This window comes from Schistocerca piceifrons, chromosome 9, assembly GCF_021461385.2.
Source record: "Schistocerca piceifrons isolate TAMUIC-IGC-003096 chromosome 9, iqSchPice1.1, whole genome shotgun sequence".
Classification (NCBI taxonomy): domain Eukaryota; kingdom Metazoa; phylum Arthropoda; class Insecta; order Orthoptera; family Acrididae; genus Schistocerca; species Schistocerca piceifrons.
In genome coordinates this window covers 219,805,941-219,830,783 of record NC_060146.1, presented here as the reverse complement: position 1 = coordinate 219,830,783, position 24,843 = coordinate 219,805,941, and the positions used below count along the sequence as shown (strand labels likewise).

The 24,843-nt window shown below is 39.1% G+C and overlaps 1 protein-coding gene across 1 annotated transcript in view; it reads right to left on the bottom strand.

Annotated features, from left to right (window-relative positions):
* Positions 1-658: 658 nt before the first annotated feature.
* Positions 659-24,843, bottom strand: part of LOC124717192 (gamma-interferon-inducible lysosomal thiol reductase-like) — a 94,804-nt gene continuing 70,619 nt past the window's right edge. Inside the window, exons 5-6 of the mRNA XM_047243970.1 lie at positions 15,987-16,049; positions 659-967 (exon numbers count right to left, since the gene is read on the bottom strand). Of these exons, the coding sequence (XP_047099926.1) occupies positions 911-967; positions 15,987-16,049 (120 nt within the window). The 3' untranslated portion in view covers positions 659-910. The remainder of the gene's footprint in view (positions 968-15,986; positions 16,050-24,843) is intronic.

Below are 24,843 nucleotides of genomic sequence, written 5' to 3'. Positions count from 1 at the left end.
TACAGGTATTGTTCACAATTTTGACCAACATGATCACATTAGAGAGTACAGCAATACACCATCCACTACTTTACACATTCAAGAAGTCTGGGAGAGAGAGCACTGAGCAGCACTGAATGTAAACTTCTTAGTAACGAGTTAAAGCAGGCATTACTGTTGTCACCTACAGTTACTGTGAGTGAATGGAAACAGGCCATACAGTGCATACCACTGAAATTTGTACTCTTGTGCACTTCATCCTTACCATCTCAGGACTGACGCTGTGATACTGCTTATCAGTGTACCATCTACTCCTGTCTCTGACACCTCCCTCCATCATCTTTGTCAGTCTCCACCCTCACTGCAGGTGGGTCTTCCTCATCCTGGGCTTTCAGGATCTGCCCTTCTTTTTATCCTGCCCCTACCCACACCCCTCTCCTCAATGAAGAAGGAATTATTAGTTGTGAAGGCTAGGCCAATGTCAACAATTTTTACTCTGATGTGGTTCTATCAGCAGTACTACACATGTTATGTCCTAAAGGTTAAGTGCTGGTCAGAAATTCTGCATCAATTTATTAGTAAATGCTTCAGCATTTCAAAATGTACCTGTACCTGCAACAGCAACTTACAATATTTCCTTCAAAATTTTCTCTCACACTGCAAAACTCAAATTTTTCAATTGAAAATAATATTTTGATTATTTTATTATCAGATAGTTCTCTTTGTGGGTCTGGTTTTATATCTTACAAACCTTTTTATTTTTCCATTTTTCTGTCCATCAGAACAATACTTAGCTCTACAATTTCAAATCTCAGTTCCCCATACTCTCAGCTGTCACTGCAAACTGCAGACTGCAGAGATGGGTCTTCTCTGTTTCCACTGGAGTGTCGATGCAGTGTCACGTGTCAGTTAACTGCATGTTGCTTCTTATTCACCTCACTGCATCAGTACTCTTCCTTCCATTTGTACACTCTGTTGGCTTGGGTTCCTGTGAAGTGCACATTATTTTCTAATGATAACTGAAAATTTTAATGTTAGGGAATCTGAATAATATTATTTGGAAAAAAATTATTAGTAACTACTAATGCTTCCAGGGGTCTAGCTGGAATGAAAATTCTACTCTTGTCCATCCAGAATGACTGTAGAACAGAAAGAGAAAGAGAGAGAGAGAGAGGAGAGAGAGAGCAAGAAAGCAATTGTAAGCTAATCAACCAGAGTGCTTGACTAAGATCTCTACATGATTCATCAAGTCAAAATATTGTTCAGAGAAATAGAATTACTAATCCATCTTGACAAATTTATTCAGCTAACATAAGGATAAATAGTTTCAAGCAGTATAGTGAAGTTTATTGTTACTAAAACGAACAGGGGAGGTTTTTAAGATAAGCTTCTCCTTTGTTAATGTGTACTTTAACTTGCTCTCCATCTCTGGAGGTTCTCCTTTTTAATAGGCTCTGTGATGTATGATAAATGAATGCAAAGTGATTGAAATCCCACATCTCTGACAGGAAACAAATGTTGTCATTAGGAAAGAGATATTTATTAAACCATAAGATATCATCCAACTATGAACTAATTACATATGGTGTACCAAGGTTCTGTCTTAGAGCCATTACTTTTCTTGTGTATATCTATGACCTCTCATCAGTAACATTACCAAATACAAAATCTGTTTTGTTTGTAGCTGATAGAAACATTGCAATAAATAGCAAATCAATTGTTCTTGTAGGAAGATGAGTTAACGAAATTTTCATGGACATTAACAAATGGTTCCCAGCCAATACTTTGTCAACAAACTTTGAAAAAACACACTACATGCAGTTCAGAATATTTAAGAGGTTTCACACCAGTGTACCCCCAAAATATGATGACAAACATGTAGAAAAGTTAAACAGCGTTAAATTCTTGGGATCACAATTTGATAATAAATGCATCTGGGAGGAGCACACCACAGAACTGCTGACACGCTTACACAAATTTCTATTTTCAATGTGGGTGATGTCAGACACAGAGGAGATAAAATGAAAAAGCTGGCATACTTTGCTTCGTTTCATTCCATAATGTCTTGTGGGACTTTTTTGAGTTATTCATGAAACCGAGCTGAAATTTTCTGGGTCCACAAATGTGTAATAAGAATTATTTGTGGTTTGAACTCAAAACATCCTTCAGAAGTGTGTTTAGAGAACTAGGGATGTTAACTACAGCTTCCCAATATACACTGATTATGTATACTGCGTATATTGATCAGTATCCTGTTGGAAAACACCCTGTGGACTGTTGTTTATGAACAGCAGCACAACAGGTTGCTTCAACAGGAACTGTAGTCAGGGTGCATGGGATAACCACAGATGTGCTGCTGCTATCATACGAAATCTCACCTGGGGCCGTCACTCCCGGTGTAGGTCCAGTGTGCCTAGTGTGCAGACAGGTTGGTTGCAGGCCCAAACTGGCCTCCTTCTAACCAACACACAACCATCCCTGGAACTGAGGGAAAACCAGCTTTCATCAGAGAACACAGACAGACCTCCACGCCGCCTACCAACAAGCTCTCACTCGACACCACTGAAGTCACAAATGGTGGTGGTGTGACCTCAGTGCAGTTCACACTACAGGGCATCTGGCTCAGACCTGTCCTCGAAGTAACCAATTTGTAACGGTTCACTGTGTCACTGTGATGCCAACTGCTGCTCAAATTGCTGCTGCAGACGCAGTACGGTGCACCAGAGCCCCATGCCGAACGTGACGGTCATCTCTCTCGCTAGTGCCGTGTGCCCGTCCAGAGCACGGTCTTCTCGTGACCGTACATTCTCGTGACTACTGCTTCCAGCAATCATCTACAGGACCTAAATTCCTGCCAAGTTTTTCTGCAATATCACAGAAGGAACATCCAGCTTCGAGTAGCCCTATTACACGACATTGTTCAAACTCCTTGAAGTGCTGATAAAGGCGTCTTTGTCACCTTAAAGGAATTCTCTACTAACATCATCACATCACATCCAATCTCAAAGGTAACTGATGCTCACGACTGTTACAGTGTATATTTGAAGCAAACCTGATTTGCATCCTCAGAGTGGTGCTGCTAGTGCCACTCTCGTGTGACTGGCATGAAATATGAATACCCGTCAGCTTTCAGGTGTAGAAACACACCTACCAACTTTTTTTCTATCAGTGTGTTTATTCCTTAATGCTCAATAAAATATATCTCTTTTCCAAACCAATGACTTGTAACGTGCACGTGGGGCACACAATACTCATTAATGCCTGTACTATGGTAAGTGAGTGGGGTTTACCTTACGAGACAGGATTTTTGTATAGATATTGACCGCGTGTACCTGAATGGAGGCAAATCGGACTTACACCCACTCTGTGATAACAATGATATGTCAAGTAAGTTCAAAATGCAACTACACGTCAGGACGGACAAAATAAAGCACAGCAGATGCTCCCAATTTGTTAATAATACGGTCGCCAGCCTAATTAGGCATTAACTGAGTTTCTTCCCTGTACAAGTTGGTGTACATTCATGCAAAACAACACATAGTAACACTGCATAATATAGTAAATTTTAGAACCAGAAAATCTATTGAACTGATAGTTTCATTTTCTGTACTGATCTGGAAAAACCATAAATACATAACACTACACTATAATGCATACTACAAAAATTAGTACTGTCTATTGATCTGATTAAAATCGGGCATAGGTTACCCCAGAAATAGCACTTTGGGGCCACACACAAAATATAAGTTTTGGTAAAGATAAAACACTGATAACTTTTGACATATATATTGACTTTAACTTTTGCTAGTCAAACCAATTTAGAACACTTCAGAATTCAAATGAATAAAAAAAAAGGGGGGGGGACCTGAAACTGTTATGATCACTGTATTAAAAAAATTAATTACTGAAACCGTTATGCGCTCAAGATTTCCAATATATGAGTTACTACTCTCTTTATCTTATTTCCTACTCATTTAAATACCTTTATATCTGTCTCAAAATAATTAAACTTCATTATTATATCAATATTAAAGTTATCTTCCAACTTTGTCAGACCTTCGTTATTCATTTACTGGTTCATTAACAAAACAGTTCTTTAAACACCATTCTAACATAGCTAGGCCTGCAGGTAATTATTATTAACACAAACTTTAATTTTTTCATCTCGGGACACTCGGATTGCACAACATTTGGAAAGGACCCTGTCTAGGTCATTTGTGAGGATAATTAAATGATAGGAAAGATCTGGTAAAATTTAAGTTGTTATTGAACAGTATGGAACAAAAGTAACACTGGTCCATACGAATACAGTACTAAAAGTTTCGACCTGTTTGTATCAATGCGGCGGTTGGCGGGCGGCGAGATGGCGAGGCACAGAGCACACATACAACCACAGTTATGGCTCTTAATGTATCGGTACTTTATTTCTTCATAGCGTCGCAATCCTTTTCCGTTTAGTGCCTATGGAATTTTGCCATGCTGTATGGGTGTTGGAATGACATACCCAAGGCTCAATGAAACTACGTCTTCCAGGAGAGTCTCCTCACTCCAGAACGTGTTGCTCAGACCAATGCCAAACTCCAACCACCACTGCTGAGCCCGTTGTGCCGTACAGTGCCCGCGTGCATTTTCCCGCGCTCGCCTACCATTCACCTTTTACCGCTCCCCTTCAGACAGGGTATTCACTCGAGGTTTTGCATTCTACATATCCTAACACATTGCCTACGTATGGACCAGATGCACAGTTACAATTTCAAACATGTTAAAACAGTTTCAACATTTGTTACCTTTCAATTCTATTACAATATTGCTTGACATTTGACATAAACATTAATATTAACATTGAAATTTGTTTACAGTTTTCTTAACACAATGACATGAAACAAAAAAAGAAATGAAATCAGAACATCGATTACACTAATTTATCGAAAAATCAGATGGGAAAAAATTTACTTATATGTACAATAGTACAGCATTGTTGTTATTACAGACTCACTTCATGGAATCAATACTACAAAGAAGGATAATCTTCACAAAGATTTAAAGTCCCTTACTTTGATCCAAAAAGGAGTCCATTACTCAGGAACACATATTTTCAATAATTTGCCATCAGCCATAAAAAGTTTAACTAGCAATAATGTTCAGTTTATGTGGAGCCTAAGGGATTTATAGGTGGTCAAGCCATTCTACTCAATTGGTACAATCTGACTTCTGTACAAATTCAGTGCAGTAATGTGACAGTTGTAAATAAGTGTTGTAAAATGATTTTTCTATTTAGTGTTTATTACTTCAAAAATGAAAATATGTTACAATTATTTGGATTCATTTGAAATCCATGCTGACCATTCCCACTGGGAGTGGGATTAGCACGTTTTTCATTGAAAATATTTATCACCTATTCTTGTTTTTCTGATACATACTACATCCTAGAAGATCTCTTCACTATGGATCAACTGGAATGAAAACTACATCTAATCTAATATCACCATTAGCACTCAGAAACAATGATTTTTAATCAGGTAAAGGAATAAAGTTACCTAGAACTGAATACAGAATAGCCAGTGTTATGCGTTATAGAAACAACAAGTTTACTGTTGCCAGTCACAGCTTATTTATTTCCACAATACATATTAAATGTTTAAACATCCATCAGGTGGATATATGTGGATTAATATGGAGTGCATGTGTTGTGCTATGAGGTGTGGGGTAAACTGTGGTGCTGTTTCCAGCAGTCAGCATCCTTTCCTTATCCCGTTAAATCACATATGAGGCCTGGCTAAAAAGTATCCGACCTCTGGCCAGAAAATATATTTTGAGTATCTGACAGGATTTGGACCCTAATCCCCTTCAAAGTAGGCCCCTTGTGCTTGCAAAAACTTAGCCCACCAGTCCTTCCACTGCTGGAAACACCTCTGGAAGCCTTATTTTGGCATGGTGTTCAGCTCCGTCATCCTGTTCCACATTATCTCTTCTCTACTCTCAAAACAGGATCCTAAACAACCAGAAGTCGCAAGGAGCCATGTCCGGAGAGTAGGGAGGTTGGTGAACGGCTGCATTTCCATGTTTGGCCTAGAAATTTTGGGTCAAGTGGGATGAATGTGTGGGGGCATTGTCGTGATGCAGTTGTCAGTTTTTTGCTGTCCCCATGTCTGATCTTTTGCACCGAACTGCAGCACGGAGTCACCGGAGAACATCTTCATAGTACTCCTTTGTCACTGTTTGCCCTTCCAGTGTGTATTCATGATGCACAATTCCATGGACATCAAAGAAGACAGTCAGCACCATCTTGACTTTGCTCCACACCTGTCACACTTTCTTTGGCCTTGGAGACTAGGGATACTTTCATTGCAATGACTGTCTTTTTGTTTGTGGGTCATACCTGTACACCTATGACTCATATCCAGTTATCATGGTGTTCAGAAACTCATGATCAGTGTCGAAGGTGTCCAGAAGATCCTGTGCAACATCAAAACAGAGGTCTTTTTGTTCCAGTGACAACAACTCGGGCACGAATTTCGCAGCCACTCAGTGCGTGTTCAAATCGTCACACAAAATTGAATGTGCAGAATCTTTAATCACTCCAACCTGTTGGGCAATCTCCCACACAGTCAAATGACGATCTGCCGTCACCAAATTTTGCACCCTCTCAACAACAGCTGCACTCTAAGCATATTGGGGCCTGCCAGAATGCTGGTCACTCTCCACAGATGAGTGGCCATTTCTGAATTGGTTGAACCACTTCGTAATTTGTGTTACACACATTGCGTCTTCTCCAAACATCTGCTGTTATCTTATGAATTGTTTCACTCTGAGAATCGCCAAACTGCTGACAAAATTTGATGCAATATCTTCGCTCAACCCATTCAATCATCTTGAGAGAATAAATAATCCGACAAACATGTTGTGTAGCACCTTACTCAGACTGACAGGCAGTGACTGGCGTGCTGGAAGGAGGGGACAAAATTCACGTATGCACATAAAGGTCTCTTCCTTTACTGTGTACAGTGGCGCTGTGCTATCGTCTCTGTTTTGCATGGGAAAATCAAAAGTTGGATATTTTTTAGACAGGCCTCATATACCACCTACACCTACAACCACATCTATGTCAACATCTACAACTACAACTACATCTACATCAATGCTCACCAAACCAACGTGAAGGGCTTGGCAGAGGGTATGACTAATTGCACCAGTCATTAGGGTTTCTTCCCAATTCATTCACATATGGAGTGTGAGAAGAATGAATGTCTCTGTGCATCTGATCTTTACGACCCCTGTGTGAGTGACATTTAGGAGGTTGTAGTATATTCCTCCATCCCATGAACCATGGACCTTGCCGTTGGTGGGGAGGCTTGCGTGCCTCAGTGATACAGATGGCCATACCATAGGTGCAACCACAACAGAGGGGTATCTGTTGAGAGGCCAGAGAAACGTGTGGTTCCTGAAGAGGGGCAGCAGCCTTTTCAGTAGTTTCAGGAGCAACAGTCTGGATGATTGACTGATCTGGCCTTCTAACACTAACCAAAACGGCCTTGCTGTGCTGGTACTGTGAATGGTTGAAAGCAAGGGGAAACTACAGCCGTAATTTTTCCCGAGGGCCTGCAGCTTTACTGTATGGTTAAATGATGATGGCGTCCTCTTGGGTAAAATATTCCGGAGGTAAAATAGTCCCCCATGTGGATCTCTGGGCGGGGACTAGTCAAGAGGACGTCGTTATCAGGAGAATGAAAACTGGCGTTCTACGGAGCGGAGCGTGGAATGTCAGATCCCTTAATCGGGCAGGTAGGTTAGAGAATTTAAAAAGGGAAATGGATAGGTTAAAGTTAGATATAGTGGGAATTAGTGATGTTCGGTGGCAGGAGCAACAAGACTTTTGGTCAGGTGAATACTGGGATATAAATACAAAATTAAATAGGGGTAATGCAGGAGTAGGTTTAATAATGAATAAAAAAATAGGAGTGCGGGTAAGCTACTACAGATAGCAGTGAACGCGTTGTTGTGGCCAAGATAGACACGCCTATTACAGTAGTACAAGTTTATATGCCAACTAGTTCTGCAGATGATGAAGAAATTGATGAAATGTACAATGAGATAAAAGAAATTATTCAGGTAGTGAAGGGAGACAAAAATTTAATAGTCATGGGTGACTGGAATTCGAGAGTAGGAAAAGGGAGAGAAGGAAACATAGTAGGTGAATATGGAATGGGGCTAAGAAATGAAATAGGAAGCCGCCTGGTAGAGTTTTGCACAGAGCATAACTTAATCATAGCTAACACTTGGTTCAAGAATCATGAAAGAAGGTTGTATACATGGAACAAGCCTGGAGATACTGTGAGGTCTCAGACAGATTATATAATGGTAAGACAAAGATTTAGGAACCACGTTTTAAATTGTAAGACATTTCCAGGGGCAGGGTAGACTGACCACAATTTATTGGTTATGAACTGTAGATTAAAACTGAAGAAACTGCAAAAAGGTGGGAATATAAGGAGATGGGACCTGGATAAACTGACTAAATCAGAGGTTGTACAGAGTTTCAGGGAGAGCATAAGGGAACAATTGACAGGAATGGGGGAAAGAAGTGCAGTAGAAGAAGAATGGGTAGCTCAGAGGGATGAAGTAGGGAAGGCAGCAGAGGATCAAGTAGCTAAAAAGACGAGGGCTAGTACAAATCCTTGGGTAACAGGAGAAATATTGAATTTAATTGATGAAAGGAGAAAATATAAAAATGCAGTAAGCGAAACAGGCAAAAAGGAATACAAACGTCTCAAGAATGAGATCGACAGGAAGTGGAAAATGGTTAAGCAGGGATGGCTAGAGGACAAATGTAAGGATGTAGAGGTTAATCTCACTAGGGGTAAGATAGATACTGCCTACAGGAAAATTAAGGAGACCTTTGGAGGAAAGAGAAACACTTGTATGAATATCAAGAGCTCAGATGGAAACCCAGTTCTAAGCAAATAAGTGAAAGCAGAAAGGTGGAAGGAGTATATAAAGGGTTTATGAAAGGACGATGTACCTGAGGACAATATTATGGAAATGGAAGAGGATGTAGATGAAGATAAAATGGGAGATATGATACTGCGTGAAGAGTTTGATAGAGCAGTGATACACCTTAGTTGAAACAAGGCCCCGGGAGTAGACAACATTCCATTAGAACTATTGACGGCCTCCGGAGAGCCAGTCCTGACAAAACTCTACCATCTGGTAAGCAAGATGTATGAGACAGGCAAAATACCCTCACACTTCAAGAAGAATATAATAATTCCAATCCCAAAGAAAACAGGTATTGACAAATGTGAAAATTACTGAACTATCAGTTTAATAAGTCATGGCTGCAAAATACTAACATGAATTCTTTACAGACAAATGGAAAAACTGGTAGAAGCTGACCTCGGGGAAGATCAGTTTGGATTCTGTAGAAATATTGGAACACGTGAGGCAATACTGACCCTACGACTTATCTTAGAACATAGATTAAGGAAAGGCAAACCTACGTTTCCAATGTTTGTAGACTTAGAGAAAGCTTTTGACAATGTTGACTAGAATACTCTCTTTCAAATTCATAAGGTGGCAGGGATAAAATACAGGGAGTGAATAGCTATTTACAATTTGTACAGAAACCAGATGGCAGTCATAAGAATCGAGGGGCGTGAAAGGGAAGCAGTGGTTGGGAAGGGAGTGAGACAGGGTTGTAGCCTCTCCCCGATGTTATTCAATCTGTATATTTAGCAAGCAGTAAAGGAAACAAAAGAAAAATTCAGAGTAGGTATTAAAATCCATGGAGAAGAAATAAAAACTTTGAGGTTCGCCGATGATATTGTAATTCTGTCAGAGACAGCAAAGGACTTGCAAGAGCAGTTGAACGGAATGTAGTCGAATTAAGGCTGGTGATGCTGAGGGAATTAGATTAGGAAATGAGTCACTTAAAGTAGTAAAGGAGTTTTGCTATTTGGGGAGCAAAATAACTGATGATGGCCGAAGTAGAGAGGATATAAAATGTAGACTGGCAATGGCAAGGAAATCGTTTCTGAAGAAGAGAAATTTGTTAACATCGAGTATAGATTTAAGTGTCAGGAAGTCGTTTCTGAAAGTATTTGTATGGAGTGTAGCCATTTATGGAAATGAAACATGGATGATAAATAGTTTGGACAAGAAGAGAATAGAAGCTTTCGAAATGTGGTGCTACAAAAGAATGCCAAAGATTAGATGGGTAGATCACATAACTAATGAGGAGGTATTGATTAGAATTGGGGAGGAGTTTGTGGCACAGCTTGACGAGAAGAAGGGATCGGTTGGTAGGACATGTTCTGAGGCATCAATGGATCACCAATTTAGTATTGGAGGGCAGCGTGGAGGATAAAAATCATAGAGGGAGACCAAGAGATGAATACACTAAGCAGATTCAGAAGGATGTAGGCTGCAGGTAGGTACTGGGAGATGAAGAAGCTTGCACAGGATAGAGTAGCATGGAGAGCAACTCCAAGTAAGTTCGACAGCCAAGGGGGGAGTGTTAGTCTTGCACAGCAGTACCCGGATTCCACCTGAATTTCATTGGGTGTTAAGCTTTTTATGGCTGCTGCCAAGTTATTAAAAATGTGTGTTGTTGAATAATGCACATCTGTTTGTACTAGAGTAAGTGACTTTAAACCCTTGTGAAGAATATTCTTATTTCTTGTACTGATTCCATGAATTGAGCTATTAGTTTGAATAAGTGATATATTTTTAATGACAAATTTCATTAAGGAATAAATATATTGGAAGTAGTAGTTAGTATCCCTAGTTCTCTAAAGAGGCTTCTGCAGGATGTATTTGAATTCACACCACATATAATTCTTATTGCATGTTTTTGTGCCTGGGAAACTTTAGCTTGGCTTGATGAATTACCCCAAAAAATAATCCCCTATGACATTAAGGAATGAAAGTAAGCATAGTATGCCAGCTTTTTCACTTTTATATCCCCTATGTCTGACACAATTTGCATTGCAAACAGAGATTTATTAAGATGCTTCAGCAGTTCTGTGATGTGCTCCTCCCAGTTAAATTTATTATCAGGCTATAATCCCAAGAATTTAACACTGTCCACTTCTTCTATCTGCTTGTCATCGTATGTTAGGCATATACTTGTGAGCAGGGTGCGATTTGTGCTTTTACCAGTGGGGGGGATGTCTTTGGAGTTATTAGAATTATATATGTTACTAGCTTGGACCGTGGTGTTATGCATGGTTAAACAGCTATTTATAAATAGATGTTAATGCCGAAACTCACTATTCACGCGTATGCACTATCAGAAAAGCCATCACTTGTTATATCTTTAAAAGTACATTATAGGTAAAGCTTATTTACAAAATCCTCTACCTACAGATATACAAGGGGAATTCAAAACGTAGAGGCACATTTGTAAAAAGCTGTACTTATTTTGATGATAGAAAACTCAAACATATTAATAGTGTTAATAGTAAGACTTATTAAAAACTTTCAGTGTTCAGGTCCACAACTTTAAATTATATGTAAAGTTTTACTCCAGTGCTTGGGAAATAAACATCCCAGGTTGGGACGCATAAACTAAAACCAGAGGAGGGGATGGTCTGATGCAGAGGGGGGAAATCCCCCCCATCCCCCCCCATCCCCCCCCCCCCCCCCTGCAAATCGCACACTGCTTGTGAGACACCCCTTACAAGTTCTGAACTGCACGTAGTATGTTTTTCCAAAGTTTAGTGACAAAGAATTGGCTAGGAATCAGTGATTAATGTCCACAAATATTTTATTAGCAGATCTTTCTAAGACTACACTTGATTTGCTATTTATTGCAATGTTTGTATCATTGACAAACAAAACAAACTGGGCATCTGGTAATGTTACTGATGAAAGGTCATTGATAAACATGAGAAAAAGTAAGGGGCCCAAAATGGAACGTTGTGGGACCCCACATGTAATTAGTTCCCAGTTGGATGGTGCGTGATAGCTTGATACATGTCTCTTTCCTAGTAACACCCTTTGTTTCCTGCCAGAGATATAAGATTTGAACCATTTTGCAACATTTCCTGTTACACCATAATATTCTAATTTACTTAAAAAGTTATTGTGATTTAGACAGTCAAATATCTTTGACAGATCACAAAATATGCCAGATGCCAGCAATTTTTTGTCTAATGAGTTAAGTACATTTTCACTGTAAGTGTAGATAGCCTTCTCAATATCAGAACCCTTTAGAAATTCGAACTGCCACTTTGACAGTATGTTATTTGTGATACGATGGTTGTAAAGCCAATTGTACATTACCTGTCATAAAACTTTTGAAAATTCTGGCAAGAGTGAAATTGGACAGAAATTTGATACTATTTCTTTATCTCCCTTCTTAAACAGTGGCCTAACTTCAGCATATTTCAACCATTCAGGAAATATTCCACTGATAAATGACTGGTTACACAGATAGCTTAATATGTTACTTAACTCAGAATCACATTCTTTAATTGACTTTGTTGATATTTCATCATACCCACTAGATGTTTTTGATTTTGAAGATTTTATGTTCAAAATGTTCAAATGTGTGTGAATTTCTAAGGGACCAAAGTGCTGAGATCATTGGTCCCTAAACTTACACATTATTTAAACTAACTTATACTAAGAACAACACACACACACACACACACACACACACACACACACACACACATTCCCGAGGGACGACTCAAACCTCTGGCAGGACGGGCTGTGCAGTCAGTGATATCAGTGACATGGCATCTCTAACCGCGTGGCCAAAGATTTTATGATGGACAATATTTCTGCTAGGGTAGTGAGGGTCAAATTCATATTATTGAAGTCACTTGAAATGTCTGGTCTGAGGTATTCCATAGCAGCATCTACAGAACCTGACAATCCTATCTTTTCAGCAACAGTTATAAAATGTTTGTTAAAAAGTTCTGGAACACTATATACATCTGTCACCAATGTATCATTTACTCTTAATGCTATTTTCCCCTCTTGATTTCTGGTTCTACTGGTCTCCTCCTTCACTATATCCCACATTGTCTTTATTTTGTTATCTGATATGACTATCTTTTCCTTGTAATATATTTGCTTTGATGTTCGTATTCCAGTCTTTAATATTTTGCAGTATTTCTTGTAAGGTGCTATAGCATCAACACCAAAACTGTTTCGGATTGACAGATACAGTTTTCTTTTTGTTTTACAAGATACCCCTATTCGTTGAGTAATCCATAGTTTCGTTGCAGACTTTGCTCTAACCTTGGTTAGTTGTAGGGTCAAACAGTGGTCAAATAAGGTAAGCACTTTATTAGCAAAAGTGTTACATTTTTCATTCATGCCATGAGCACTGTAAACATCACTCCAGTGAATTTCTTGGAGGAGTGTCCTAAAATAATCAATTTTTGGCTTATTGATTACCCTCTTGAGCTTAGATTTAACAGATTTTATATCCTGTTCATTATTAACATTTAATGGAAGGAACTGCATGTAATGGTCTGAGAGGCCATTGACTATTGATTTTGTAATACAATTTTGTTCATTGGACTTTTCTATAAGATGTTATCAATGGCTGTTTGTGAACAATTTGCTACCCTAGTGGGGAACTTTACAGTGGGAACTAAGTTGAATGATAGTGCTACTAACTCAGATAAGTTCTTATTGGGAGAGTCTTCAAGGAAATCTACATTGAAGTCATCAGCAACTACTATTTTTTTGTTTTTGGTTGTTAAATGGGCCAGTACAGCTTCAACGTGGTTGATGAACAGATTAAAGTTACCTGCAGGTACTCAATATACACTTAATATTATGAAGGATTTTTTGTGAAATTCTACTTTGGTTGCATATACTTCCATATGCTGTTCTAGGCAAAATTTATGAATGTCTATCTTCTTAAATTTATGACAGTTCCTGATGAATGTGGCAACTTCTCTATTTCTGCTCTACAAAAGTGAGATGCCAACCTAAATCCTGTAACACTTAAAAGTCCTATACCAGTGGTCACGTGAGGTTCAGAGAGACAGATTATGTCAGCTGGGTTTGAGGATTCTAATTCATCTATGCAGATAATTAATTGATTAATTTTATTTCTCAGTCCTCAAATATTTTGATGCAATAATGATAGCTGACATTTCACATTAAGTGATTTAAAATTGGGTATAGTTGAAATTTCTGCTGATTTTAAAATTCTTAACCAACAGCTGTATCTGCTGATGCAATAAGCTACAATTATGTTTTTTTGTTTCTTTCTCAAACTGAAGGTTTGTTTCAATCCTAACCTCTCTTAAAACTTGATTTCTTTTTGTCCTTCCCACCCTAAAGTGAGATGGCATTCACTGGAGAACGTCACTCTGGACCACTGTTGCTGACCCCAACCAACATGTCTCTGCACCAATAAATTCTTTCTTGGCAATGATGTGGTTGAAGTTGGATGAATTCAACAGGCTTCTGAGCATAAAAGCAGCCTGATTTTATAGCTGTGAAACAGTTCTGGCAGAGACAAATGTACTGGTAGCAGATGCGAGGTCTGCAGCGATCTGCCTAGAAGGGAGATATCTGTTTCTCTTTGCCACTTGGGCTACTTATTGATCCTCTTGCAGTGTGTTGGTCCATTTATGACAAACAATACGCTTTCACATAGTATTTCCACCTTCAGCAGCATTTTTTAATTGCAAGATGACACTTTTAGACACATCCTTTACTGTGGCCATAGTAGTGACAACTTCACTGGCTTCAAGCATCCAACTGCTCATCAACGATCACACACTAAAATGATGTCTTGCAGACATGTTGCCATACCACATGAAATGTCTCACTAATCAGCTCCACATCAACCTTCACCAAACACCACCTGCATCAACTGTTGAACACATACAGAGTGTTCGTGTGCAAGTGTCGCTGCAGAAAACACATCTCACCCTCTAAATTTCCTTTTACTATCAATGTAAAACCACCTCAAGATGGCATTTCAAGCCTTTGAAGCACATTGTCAAAATAAATGAACAGTGACTGGTAACAGTTAACTTGTATCATTCAATGTAGGTTACAGTCATAGTAAAGTACAACTAATTTTAATAAGTTACATTCAGTGAGTGTAGTGGTAGTTCATTTACAATACTGTGTCCAGATTAGATTTCTGTGACTTGCTTTGTTTTGATGTGTTTTAATTTTTTAATGCATACCTCTATTCATGCATATCTCTGGAGGTGATTGAATGAAAATGAGCACCAGCAATTTGTATCTTTCTATGTCAAGTATTTCAGCACAACACTCAAAATATCTTTAAAAATTGTGCGCGCGCGCCCACACACACACACACACACACACACACACACACACACACACACACACACACACAGAGAGAGAGAGAGAGAGAGAGAGAACCCTCTTCAAGTTACCTGAGAAATAAAGTACTGATGACTGATATTTAACTAAAGAAATAAATAAAATACAATATATTACACTCTAATTGCAGTGGTAGTAGTTTTTTTTAACTTTATGCTTTCTGAGTGGCTTGTATGTTAAATGCTATTAAAATTCTGAGTTTGAGTAGAAGTAATAAGCTAATTAGAATGAATTTATACTGTTAACAAATGATCAAGGTGTAGAAATCACATTTTTTGTAGATGGTTTGGATATCTCCATAGGACAAGATGTAGTACACATTTTTTAAAATATTCGTGTCCATACAGGCTGTACAAAATTTCTTCACTTTATATCTTGTATTATATACAAGGACATCATGTTTTTTATTTAAGTGCTTTCATGTTTTCAAATTTCTGCTGGTAATATATAAATGCAGAGAAGTGAGATGAGCAACATCTTTTGAAAGAGTTGTGAGGGTTTTTTTTTCTTTTTTTTTTTTAAATCTCTTGTATGCTTTTCATCTGCAGTAAAATGCCTAAAAGCTTAGTTTCCAGTGAGGATGTAATTCTGACATAGTTTGTCTTTCACTGAGTAAAGGAAAAAGTATGAAAAAAGATTTTATAATAAACATAATTAACAACAAACATTATACTTACTGGAAAAATTGCACAGACTTCCCTCCAAAAATCATTAAGTATGGCAGTCTGGTTACCTTGGCTCTGGAAGACAACATATATCATCATTTTTCTTTAAGAAACAACACGTAAGGAGATACACACACACACACACACACACTCACACACACACACACACACACACACACACACACACACACACACACACACACACACACACACGCGTAAGGAGCTGGGGAGGGGGCAGGATTTGGGCCAGGAAATGAAGGGGGGGGGGGCATATAGGGAAGGATAATATATATCTGTAAATCATCAAATGAAATAACTATCACATACAATCTATGTGCTGTGTACTATCTTACTAATATCTCAGTGTGTTACTGTTCACTACTCTCAGCTTCCAAGACAGTTGATGCTCTCCAGTAAGGTGAAAGGGTAAAGGTGTCCTCAACCTGAAGGATGATTAGGAGGAATGCTACAGGGCTTTTTGGGGCTCCTTTTACTTTTGCTACTGGATGCAGTGATGCTCCTGCTAGCTTGCTGGACATATCGCTAGAGAGGCTTTTCCCTCGTACTTCGACAGGCCCCTACCAAACCTGTTAGTCAGGAGGCCCAGTCATATGGTGGGCAAACAACATCATTCCTGGAGCTAACAAGTGAAAGTTATTGTCAGATGTAGACCAGTCTGCACAATGCGATTAATTCCCTTAGCCCTCAACCTTCACTAGTCCCCGTCCTTCATTCACCTATCATCTCCCCTGCTCCCACTCCAACCTCACACATGCCTCCTGTCCCCCCAGCACACCTCCACACTCCCTTATGCTTCTCTCCTCTCCCCTTTACCTCCACCATAGCTTCCTGACACAGCACCTAGGAGATCACCGTCCCACCCTGCAGTGACCCTCCACATTCTGACAGGCAGCACTACCTTCCTCCACCCCTACCTGTCTTCCACACCTCTTCTGTAACCCCAACAACCACCCCAAGCATGGTTACTACACTCCCCCGTGTGGCCACAGTGGCCATGTGTGCATTTACATTGTGCATGTATCAATGTCTTTCCATCTCATCCCATCTGGTAAGTTTTGGTCGCCCGAGGTGCTGTGTGACTCTTCCATAAGTCTCGCCATTTCCTAAACCTCATCAGTCCTTTGCTTTCATCCCTGTTTCTTTCCCTTCAACCCTTAGGTGAGAAGAAGGAGCCACTGACTCTGGAGGTTAGCACATTTCCATATCTACTATATTAGGAAAAGGACAGACTGCTGCTCATAATAGGCAATGTGTTGAGTTGCAGACAGGCACAATGGAAAGATTGTTACACATTTAACTTTTGGCATAAACCTTCTTTAGAAAAGAAAACACACACACACACACACACACACACATCCACACAAATAATCATGCCTCATACCCACATGACCAGCAGTGATGCTGGTCATGTGGCTCAAGCCATTTCATTGTGTGTAGCTGCAACTGAAAGTCTCATATTTACAGTGAGTAGCAATCTATCCATTTCCTAATATTGTGGAAACTGCTACCTGGAGTTTCCATTGTCTGATTTGTGGCTCAAGCCATTTCATTGTGTGTAGCTGCAACTGAAAGTCTCATATTTACAGTGAGTAGCAATCTATCCATTTCCTAATATTGTGAAAATTGCTACCTGGAGTTTCCATTGTCTGATTTTTGCATTTCTATATCTTTTATATCTGTTTTCTCTCGATTTCCTGTCTATCCAATTATATTATAATTTCAAATATTTATTAGTTTCACTAACATTCATACTGTGATTTTATCATGGATTTTCCACTGTTTGACTAGCTTTAAAGATACAGTGATACCTTCATTCTGTATGTCATAGCCTTAAAATGTGGCATCTCTCAAGCAGTATCTTGGATATTAAGTTTTTTGTACACACAAATGGTAAAAATCCTGAGAGCAAACTGACTGCCACAGAGAAATATTTAAAGCTCTTGACACCACTAAAATTTACTATCCTATTTACATAACAGCTTCGGTACCCACATGTGCACAAAATCATCAGGATGTGAGGGAAGAGCATTTCTGTGATCATACTTCTCTTATAGATCATTTTCAGTTCTTTTACAAACTACTAACAGGGTTTCAATATTATTTTTTGAACAACAAAGGTAGTTGGAGTGCTTATTATGAAAGTTACATAATCCACATGCTTAATTAGCTACAATTACAATATATTAGAATATATCCAAGGTATGTAAATTTCAGTTAACACAGATGGTCATATGAAGCAGATTTTAACTTTTCCATTACTTTAGAATCATCTAGGCTTATCTGGGGGTCTTGATTCAATCACTATGGACACTTTCTAAATGTGTGTATTTATGCCAATGTAATTAGTTACTAGACATCTCTGCTGGCTTCTAGCTGACTGATAAAATTTCTACGTTGACCTCACAAGGGTATGCGAAACAATCTATGAGTTGTTGTTACCAACAGCAGAAGTAGTAAAAGAAATAATGTGTTAAACATTATTATTTTTTTTGGTCACCAGTCTTCTGACTGGTTTGATGCAGCTGCTGCAAATCCCTCCCCTATGCCAACCTCTTCATCTCAGAGTAGCACTTGCAAACTACATCTTCAATTATTTGCTGAATGTATTCCAAACTCTGTTGTCCTCCACAGTTTCTCTCCAATCCTGTGCAGAACCTCCTCATTGCTTACCTTATCAGTTCACCAAATTTTCCAACATTCTTCTGTAGCAACCACATCTCAAATGCTTCAATTCTCTTCTGTTCTGATTTCCCCAGTCCATGTTTCACTACAATACAATGCAATGCTGTGCTCCAAACATATATTCTCAGAAATTTCTTCCTCAAATTAAGGCCTTTGTTTGTTACTACTAAACTTCTCCTGACCAGGCATGCCCTTCTTCCTAGTCTGCTTTTGATAACCTCCTCGCTCCATCTGTCACTAGTTATTTTGAAACCTAGGTAGTAGAGTTCCTTAACTATGTCTACTTTGTGACCTTCAACCCTAATGTTAAGTTCCTTGCTGTTCTCATTTTTGCTGCTTCTCACTACTTTTGTCTTTCTTCATTTTACTCTCAATCCATATTCTGTACTCATTAGATTGTTCATTTGATCCAGCAGATCTTATAATCCTTTTTCATTTTCACACAGGGTAGCAATGTCATCAGTGAATTGTATCAGTGATATCCTTTCACCTTGAATTTTAATCCCACTCCTGAAACTTTCTTTTGTTTCCATCATTGCTTCTTCAATGTATAGATTGAACAGTAGGGGTAAAAGACTACATCCCTGTCTTACAACCATTTTTAATCTGAGGACTTCATTCTTGGTTGTCCACTCTTGTTATTCTCTCTTAGCTCTTGTAAGTACTGTATATTAACCATCTCTCCCTATAACTTACCACTATTTTCCTCAGAATTTAAAACATTTTGCACCATTTTACATTATCAAATGCTTTTTCCAGTTGGACAAATCCTATGAAGGTGTCCTGATTTTTCTTTAGTCTTGCTTCTATTATCAATTGCAATGGCAGAATTCCCTCTCTGGTGACTTTAGCTTTCCTAAAGCCAAACTGATCGACATCTAACACATCCTCAGTTTTCTTTTCCATTCTTCTGTGTATTATTCTTTTCAGTAACTTGGACGCATGACCTGTTAAGCTCATCATGTGATAATTCTTACACTTGTCAGCTCTTGCAGTCATTGGAACTGTGTGAATGACATTTTTCTCTGAAAGCAGATGGTATGTTGCCAGACTCATACATTCTACATACCAACATTAATAGTAGTTTTGTTGCCACTTTCCCCAATGACTTTAAAAATTCTGATGGAATGTTAGCTATCCCTTCTGCCATATTTGATCTTAAGTCCTCCATAAAGCTCTTTTAAATTCTGATTCTAATACTTGATCCTCTTTCTCTTCTAAACGGACTCCTCCTTCTTCCATCACATCAGACAAATGTTCCCCCTCATAGCGGCCTTCAACGTACTCTTCCCACCTATCCACTCTCTCCACTTCATTTAACAGTGGAATTCCCATTGCACTCTTAATGTTACCACCGTTGCTTGTCCTTCTGACAATCACTTCTTTTTATTTTGTTCACATTTTACATGCAGCAATTTCACTTTAGCTTCCATGCACTTCCTGTTTATTTCATTCCTAAATGACTTGTTCAAATGTTCAAATGTGTGTGAATTCCTAAGGCACCAAACTGCTAAGGTCATCAGTCCCTACTTAAACTAACTTACGCTAAGGACAATACACACACCCATCCCCGAGGGAGGACTCTAACCTCCGGCAGGAGGGGCCGCGCAATTCGTGATGTGACGCCTCTAACCGCACAGCCACTCAACACGGCTTAATGACTTGTATGTCTCTATTCCTTAGTGTCCCTGATCATTTTTGTACTTCCTTCTTTCGTATTTCTTTTGCTACCAATGGTTTCTTTGCAGTTACCTCCCCTGTACCCATGTTTTTCTTTCCAACTTCTATGGTTGTCATTCTTAGAGATGTCCATCCCTCCTCAATTGTACTGCCTACTGTGCTGTTCCTTATTGCTGAATATATAGCCACAGAGAACTTCAAGCATACCTCATCATTCCTTAGTACTTCTGTATCCCACTTCTTTGCATATTGATTCTTCCCGACTAATCTCTTAAACTTCAGTCTACTCTTCATCACTACTACATCATGATCTGAGTCTATATCTGCTCCTGGGTATGCTTTACAATCCAGTATCTGATTTCGGAATCTCTGTCTGATCATGATGTAATGTAACAGAAATATTCCTGTATCACCCATCCTTTTTCAAGTATACCTCCTCCTCTCGTGATTCTTGAACAGGGTATTCACTATTACTACCTGAAATTTATTAGAGAACTCAATTAGTCTCTCTTCTCTCTCATTCCTTGTCCCAAGCCCATATTCTCCTATACCTTTTCTTCTACTTTTCTCCCTACAACTTCATTCCATCCCCCATGACTATTTCGTTTTCATCTCCCTTTACATACTGTATAACCCTTTCAATATCCTCATATGCTTGCTCTATCGCTTCATCTTCAGCTTGCTACATTGACATGTATTTGAACAATCATTGTCTGTGTTGGTTGCTGTCAATTCTGATAAGAATAACCCCTGTCACTGAACAGCTCACCAAAACACGCTCTCTGTCCTACCTTCCTATTCATAACAAATCCTACTCCTGTTATACAATTCTCTGCTGCTGTTGATATTATGGTATAACCATTTGATCAGGAATCCTTGTCTTCTTTCCATGTCTTCTTTCCATTTCACTTCAATGACCCCTACTATTTTTAGAATGAGGCTTTATGTTTTCCTTTGCAGATTTTCTAGCTTCCCTACCACGTTCAAACTTCTGACATGCCATGCCCCGACCCATAGAATGTTATACGTTCATTGGTTATTCAATCTTTTTGTTATGGTCATCTCCCCTTGACACTCCCCTCCCAGAGATCTCCCAGAAATGGGGCAGTATTTCTGACTCTTTTGCCAATGGAGAGATCATCATGTCACTTTTTCAGTTACAGGTCATATGTACTGTGGATACACATTATGGGTATTTTCCATTGCCTTCTGAATCCTCATGCCATTAATCATTGTTGTTTCTTCAATCTTTAGGGGCAGTTTACCCACCCCAAAGACGAGAGAGTACCTGAACCTCTGTCTGCTCCCGCGCCCTCTTTGATGAGGCCGTTGGCAGAATGAGGGAGACTTCCTACGCCAGAAGCCCTTTATCAATTTAACCCTTTTAAATATATGTGGTGTTTGTACTTTCTGACATGTCCAAAAGAACAGACATTGTTTTGATGCAGCAGCCACTACGAATTAAGACACATAGGAATTACAGACATTGGCTGCGACCAGGTACTGATTGAATCAATAGTTTCAATTCCGGCCCTGTTCAACTTTCTCCTTCCATGTAATCAGTGCTCACTTGTAACCAATATCTGTAATTCCTTTGTGTCTTAGCCCTTTTAAGCTGTGCTGTAATATAAAATAACAGTATTTCTATAATCATGATTTCCATTCTAACAAAATATTACAACAAAAATATTTTTTTCAAGTTACTGAAACACGTCGCAAGCTGAAATAGTATTCAATTACGGAGATGACAAGGCATCTGACAAGGCACAACAGCTGCACTGGTTATGGTGCGATTTCATTCTGCTACGAAAACCACTGCTGCCTTGCTGTGCTTTCTTTATTTTCATTGTCAGTCTGCTCGTAGTGCAGTAGGTGATGGACATCTCTCCTAAATACCCACCTTTTGCTAAAGTTATTAAAGATATAAAGTCAAATCCATTACAGCTAGAAATTTTGCAAAAAAGTATGGAATTACATGAACAATGGTCAAATAGAAAGAAAACTAAGTGCTCCTGTCCCTCTGGAGAAATGGGGAGTTTTAAAATTTGCTGTAAATATCTGGAGCATTGGTATTAATTTGGAATTTGCAAAGACGTAAACCAATATTACATTTTCAGCACCATTGCATTATTTCATTAATAATAATGATGATATTACATGTAGGTTTGCTGTTATGTTTTCTATTATATTCATGAACATGAACCTAATGTGTGCACTTAACAAAACGTATTAAATTTCACTTTTTCTGATCCTAAAATTTCTATTAAAAAATAAATAAATACAACTCAGTAACAAATTAATCCAGTAGGGAGACTCATATCAACCAGCATGTGTACAAATGTTCATTTAGGTGGGCTGGAAGTTGGCTACACCACACAGTACACAGCATGGTATCAGCTACAGTGTCTGCATTGACTTTTCTGTGCAAGTACCTATGATATTGTGCTGCTTTTCTGTCACATATATCTTCTTATGGTATGACATGCCGCATGCACTCTTCTTCTTAGGCAGAAACCACTCCAAAGTAATTCGGCCTTGAGTTTGTCTTAGGAATGTCACTCAGGAAGTGCAGCTATTACATATTCGACTTTAGCCACATAATGATGATCCAGCTGGATCACCGCTAAGGCAAATTTAGGCAAATTCCAGTTATTCCAGTGAATTGAAAGCACACTTCTGCATATCTGAACCACAATGCAGGATTACGAGGCCAGCATGGAGGCAGTCCCACAGTGAGTCACAATAATGAGGGTACTTCAGCAGCTGGTATGGGTTACATTTCATGAAAATACTGTATTGGTTTTTGAAAGTTAGTCTTGCTCCTTATGGTTACATAGACTGAACATGCAGGTTGATCACATCAGGGTCACCAATGTTGGTCCAAGTAGGTATGAGCTGTCTGAACAACTATAATTTTGTGTTCAACATACTCCCAGCTGTATGAAACATGATCCTCCAGTATTCCAGGAATGAATAAAACTTATTCACCAATAAACACAGAAGGTACATGATAATATTTGAGACTAGTTAGTGTTATAGAAGAGTCTGACAGGAGCTGTTTACCACTGCGAAGAAACTAGTGTCCTTTGTAACAGTCATGGAACACTGTGCTGCACACAGAGAACAAACCAAAACCCAGTACCTCTGGCAGCTGGAGTGAGAACTCTTAAACAGCTTACATAAACACAGCAGCCAACAGTAACTGGTGATCACTACAGATCTATGAAACAGTATTCCTTTTCTTCTTCCTTATGTTTTATTGTCATGTTCCAAGAGAAGCAATCTACCATTTTAATAATATTGCCTTTTTTCATCCAGGACTTTCCACTGTTTGCATAACAAATTGCAGTGCATTGGGAAGAAAGCATTAGTTCTAGCAACCACTGATGAAATTATTCACACTAAAACTATTAGGGTCCTTGGAGAATGCTATAAGTATGTTTTATCATCTCTCTTATTGATGCATAACAAGCCTAGAGTCCAAGGAAAATTTAAAATGTGATATGCTGAAAGTATGGAAGTAGTAGTCCAATTAATGTACAGGGCTATTACAAATGATTGAAGCGATTTCATAAATTCACTGTAGCTCCATTCATTGACATATGGTCACGACACACTACAGATACGTAGAAAAACTCATAAAGTTTTGTTCGGCTGAAGCCGCACTTCAGGTTTCTGTCGCCAGAGCGCTCGAGAGTGCAGTGAGACAAAATGGAGACAGGAGTCGAGAAAGCGTATGTTGTGCTTGAAATGCAATCACATCAGTCAGTCATAACAGTGCAACGACACTTCAGGACGAAGTTCAACAAAGATCCACCAACTGCTAATGCCATTCGGTGATGGTATGGGCAGTTTAAAGCTTCTGGATGCCTCTGTAAGGGGAAATCAACGGGTCGTCCTGCAGTGAGCGAAGAAACGGTTGAACGCGTGTGGGCAAGTTTCACGGGTAGCCCACGGAAATTGACGAATAAAGCAAGTAGGGAGCTAAACGTACCACAGCTGACGGTTTGGAAAATCTTATGGAAAAGGCTAAAGCAGAAGCCTTACCGTTTACAATTGCTAGAAGCCCTGACACCCGATGACAAAGTCAAATGATTTGGATTTTCGGCGTGGTTACAACAGCTCATGGAAGAGGATGCGTTCAGTGCAAAACTTGTTTTCAGTGATGAAGCAACATTTTTTCTTAATGGTGAAGTGAACAGACACAATGTGCGAATCTGGGCGGTAGAGAATCCTCACGCATTCGTGCAGCAAATTCGCAATTCACCAAAAGTTAATGTGTTTTGTGTAATCTCACGGTTTAAAGTTTACGGCCCCTTTTTCTTCTGCATAAAAATTTTTACAGGACACGTGTATCTGGACATGCTGGAAAATTGGCTCATGCCACAACTGGAGACCGACAGCGCCGACTTCATCTTTCAACATGATGTTCGGCATTTCTTAAACAGGAGATTGGAAAACCGATGGATCGGTCGTGGTGGAGATC